The sequence below is a fragment of the Kryptolebias marmoratus genome, unplaced genomic scaffold (genome assembly GCF_001649575.2).
Source record: "Kryptolebias marmoratus isolate JLee-2015 unplaced genomic scaffold, ASM164957v2 Scaffold33, whole genome shotgun sequence".
Taxonomy (NCBI): domain Eukaryota; kingdom Metazoa; phylum Chordata; class Actinopteri; order Cyprinodontiformes; family Rivulidae; genus Kryptolebias; species Kryptolebias marmoratus.
The window spans coordinates 23,345-28,342 of NW_023665767.1; the positions used below are offsets into that span (position 1 = coordinate 23,345).

General features: G+C 36.4%; 1 protein-coding gene across 1 annotated transcript in view; it reads left to right on the plus strand.

Annotated features, from left to right (window-relative positions):
- The window catches only part of igbp1 (immunoglobulin (CD79A) binding protein 1), a 7,293-nt gene extending 5,355 nt beyond the window's left edge, over window positions 1-1,938 (plus strand). Inside the window, exon 3 of the mRNA XM_017440877.3 lies at window positions 1,367-1,938. Within this exon, the coding sequence (XP_017296366.1) occupies window positions 1,367-1,639 (273 nt within the window). The 3' untranslated portion in view covers window positions 1,640-1,938. The remainder of the gene's footprint in view (window positions 1-1,366) is intronic.
- Window positions 1,939-4,998: the final 3,060 nt, after the last annotated feature.

Here is a 4,998-nt window from a genome sequence, read left to right on the forward strand (position 1 = left end):
GGTGACGAAACACTCCGGTGGCCCCCCCACCTAGAAAATGAATCTGGCGCCACTGATGCCATGTGCTAATTTATCCTTGTTTAACAGTAAAATGATGCTATTAAATTCAGCAATAGATATGCCTTATTTTGTTACATGTAGTGACCCAACATGCAGCCTGTGCCACAAGAAGCACAGTACAGAACAACATGTCTATTTTTCAGAGTTCTCTGTTGTTATTCATTGGCCTTGACGTGAGACGTGTGTTGGTGTCTTGTTTGCACTTTTACAAATAAATTAAATTAACATAAATGAAAATGTGACTTACATTAGGATTCAAATTAGGTGCAAACAATTTGTATTTATCTTAATTGTATATTTGTTTTAAAAGTACTTCAAAAGTGCCTTTTTGCAAAACTGTAGTTGTGTAAATATTTTACACAAATATCTTACAATATCACATAATAAATAGCCATATTTTCAACTTTCCTGTCAACTTTAATCTTTTGTTTCTTACTAAATCACAGTCAACCGGCGATCGGCCACCTACCACCAAACTTAGCCTCTTTTCTGGGGGAAACCCTGATCTATTATATTTTGCTGAACTCTGAGGTCCAATGACAATATTAATCCAATGCAAATAGACATCTCTGTGATTTGGACAGAAATGTGCGGGATCCAATATGTAATTAGGCGTTTTTTTTGTTTCGTGGGCACATTTTTTTTTGCTTTTGGTGATGGAGGCTGCATTGGAGTGCATAGATAACCTTTTGTGTCCTGTGCCAGCAAAACCTTATTGACCCGTAACGGTCGCAATAAAAAAAAGACAAGGCTGAAGAGAAGGAGCAAAATCACATGCAAATGGTGGCTCACATCATCCATTGGTCTGTGTGGTAAGAATAATTTTCTTCTGTTCGTAGCCTACTATACAGCTGGCTAGTGCTGGCAGTAACACAGCTCTGAGCTGTAAGCTGTAAGCAGATGTTATGCAATATGCAGCACGTTAACATCATATCGGGATCTGTCCGTAAATTTCAGCAAAATCTCAGGCTTCAGTTATCCCGTACGAATGTGCCACATAAAAAGCAGACGTTTGGGGGTAATTTATTTATTACATGGGGTCTGTAGGTAAAATTAATCCTGTGCAAATAGAGTGTCTGTGTGTGTAATGGGTGTGGCTTTACTGAGTTCCTGTCACTGTGTGCGTACAACCTGTTACACGTTGACATGAACTAGATGTAATTGGTGTAGAATCAGTGTGCTTGTTGGCTTGAAAGTGGTCCAGATTTTGTTACTCACTGATTATTAGTTTGTGGCTGATGTTAAGGTTAGTTTCTCAGTTTGCATAAGATCTTCTTGTGATGAATTTCATTTGATTTTTCCACAGGCTCAAGTGTTCGGGGCTGGCTATCCAAGCCTTCCCACCATGACAGTGAATGACTGGTATGAGCAACACGCAAAACATGGAGTTCTGCCTGACCAAGGGATACCAAGGAAAGTAGCTGTAGAAGACAACACTGATGCAGAAGAGAGGGAAAACGAAGAAAAAGAAAGAAAAGCTGAAAATGATGACGAGGAGTCTCTGTTGAAAACCAGAAACTGGGATGACTGGAAAGACACTCATCGCAGAGGTTATGGAAACCGTCAAAACATGGGCTAACTGTTCCTGTAGAAAGTATGTGTCTATGCAGACCTGCTTCTGATGAGTTTTATAATGTGATTATTCAGGATGTGGATGTTCTTCACACTGTAGCTGCTGTTCAGTTAGTCGTCTTCGTTTAGTTTATTTTCTAAGAGATGGAGCGGAGGTAAAGCTGCATGATCTTTGCCTGTATGTCTGCCAATAAAATGTCTAAAAACACTTGTAGCCAAATTTCACAAGACTTTGTGGAGGAAATGAAAATGGAAGAAATAATTAAACAATAAAGTGCAAAATGAGACAAAAGTCTCTGTAGAGAATGTCTTCTCTGAGTGACTTTCTTTTGAATCATGTTTCACGTTACAAGGTTGGATTGATAATTCTCTGATAATGTCATGTTTTTGGAGTTTAAATACACAGTTAAGGAAGAAATACTAATGTCAAAGTGTGCAAGTATAAGAAGCATCATGTAAACAAACTCTGAATGTAACTTCTTTGGTCATTCAAACTGATTTGTGTATCTACCACAGAGGTTCCCAAAGTTGGTGTCAGGACCTCTCTGCGGGTCATAAAACAGCACTGTGGGGTCTGAAATGGTCTCCAGAATTCAAACTCAAATTGAAAATGGTTGCTAATAGTCTAGTTATTGGCATCGATGTTACATAAAAAGAAAAACAGGAGTTATCAGTTGATTAGGTAGTTACAGTGCCTTGAGAAACTATTTATATCCCTTGACCTTTTCCACATTTTGTCACAATACAGCCACAAACTTCAAAATGTTTTACTGGGATTTTATGTGATAACCCATGAACAAGTGCGTAATTGTAAAGTGGAAGGAAAATGGTAGATAGATTACAAGACCATGATTATTATTATTTACAAATAAAAATCTGAAAAGTTGGCATGCATTTGTGTTCAGCCCTTTTTACTCTCTTGAACTAAAATCCAGAGCAACCAACATCCGTCCTAAGTCACCTTTAGAGTAACAAGAGTCCACCTGTGTGTAATTTATTCTCATTATAAATACAGTATAAGTACTGTGAGCCTCAGAAGTTTGTTACAGAATATTAGTGATCAAACAACATCATGAAGACAAGGAACACACCAGACAGGTCAATGATATAGTTGAAATGTTATAAAAACAATATCCCAAGCTTTGAATATCTCACAGAGCCACTGTTCAATGCATCATCTGAAAATGGAAAGAGTACAGTACAGTATGACCATCCACCTAAACTGACAGGCCGTGCAAGGAGAGCATTAATCTGAGAAGCAGCCAAGAAGCTCATGGTAACTCTGGAGGAGCTGCAGAGATCCACAGCTCAGGTGGGGCAGTCTGTTCAAAGGACAGCTATTAGTCCTGCACTCCACAAATCTGTCCTTTGTGGAAGAGTGGAGAACTTGAAGCACTCAGAGAGCACAAACCTCTGCCAATGCCATTACGGTTCATAAAAAATAGTCTGATTTAGATTGTGATCCAGATCACCTCCAAAGTTTAAAGACTGGTTTGTTGTGACAACCCCATTTCCTGAAAATTTTATCAAAATTAGTTTTCTGTTTTACTAACAAATGGATGGATGGACACTAGTGAAAACATAACCTCCTTGGTAGAGGTTAACAAAAAGTCATATGAAGACATTTTTGCAGCCCAATCCATGTTAGAGGGAGTGAAAATTTATGCAGTCACTTGTTTTATAGAACATATTTTATTTGGTATTACTCTGTAGAAATTAAATTTTTTTATTATTATTATCATTTTGTTGAAAAAGCCATCTTTTATTGACCATGATTCATTTATGACAGCAATAAAAGCAAATAACATCCAAAGTGATGAACAATTTTATAGACATTGTTTTTATTTGATTCTGTCCCATTTACAACACTTATTGGCCGGTTCCCAAAAAATACTCTGATCCACCTTAATGTTCTACCATTTATTCACTTTTTTTTTCAGTTTCATCAGCATTCCTTCCTTCTTTTCTCTTAATCCATAAACATCACTCTGTTTTCTTATTTACTGCCCTTACTTCTGTGTCTAAACAAACAATAGGGTCCATTGTGTTCTCTTTCTTTCTCAATCCACTCTGAAAAGAAGATAAATGTTATTATTTTCTAAGTGGATAAGTTAATTTTTCAACAATATTTTTTCTGTTATTTTCCCCAGGTGAAAAATAAAGTAAGTGCAATTGGTTTTTAACCTGATGATGATGATGATGATGATGATAAGGATGATGATGATGATGACTGGTCTTTTCCTGGTATCTGAACAGGTATGACTGCAGCTTCCTTCCAGAAAAGAGGTATCTTTCCTTGTTTCCAAATTTTATTAAATAAACCTTGGAGGGAGTTTAACCCATTCTCCAAGATGTTTTCATCATACTGTAGCACACTTTATCATTCCCAGAGGGTTGTCATTTTTACACTGCTTGCAGCTGATTTTAGTTCTGTGAGGTTGAATAAAGTGTTTAAAGAATCTTCCTCATTCACATCAACTGTTTCCAATAGTTCACTTTATTCTGGTTTGGTTCTTTCCCTTTCTTTTTTGTCTTCTGTTAAACTGTGGCGACTATGAATTTAATAAATATTTGGACTACTCTCCTTATCCGATACTGCTGAAATTTTAACCTCTGTAATTATTAGAAGATGGGATTGTTTTTCCAAATTGATTCATTCTTTTTATCATGTTCCAAACATTTTAAACAGGTGAGGTTCTACTGAAAGTGCTGTAGAAGTCTTACAGTATTTCCTTTTACTTTGTGTCTCTCTGCTCTACTCCTTGGAGTTCTTTGTATTCAATCAAGCTTTCCAGGTTATGAGTTCATTTTAGTTGTTTGAATGCTGTATTTCTTTCTACAACACTCATGGTTCCACCAAGGTACAAGTTTCCATCTCCTCTTTCCAAGACAAAAGCTTGCAATTGTTTACACTAATAATCACTAGATGGCGTCAAAGGGAGTTTATCTAAATATGTCATGACGTACATTTGATGAAAAGTATACATGTATACAAGAAACAGTATTCTGTTCAAAAGTTTATTTCTTGGCTGTTTTCAAGAGTGATGGTGTTCAGAGAACGAACCTGAACTGCTGTTTAATCCCTACAGCATCATGTGACAATATCCAGCAGAAACTGGAAATCATTTATCCATTTGACTATATTATTGAGTTCATGTGTTGGTGTAGATTCTCAATCATTCAAGACAGGACAAAATAAAAATAAAGAACACAGCAACTAGACTTTTATTTGTAGAATTGCAATTGCTGTATTACTATTTGTGTCTTTTATTTTATGGATTTATACATTAAATGGTGCGTCAAAACATTGTGAAATCATCACAAAAGCTCAGTTCTGATAATAAATGGCTTGACTTCTTAGTTTGT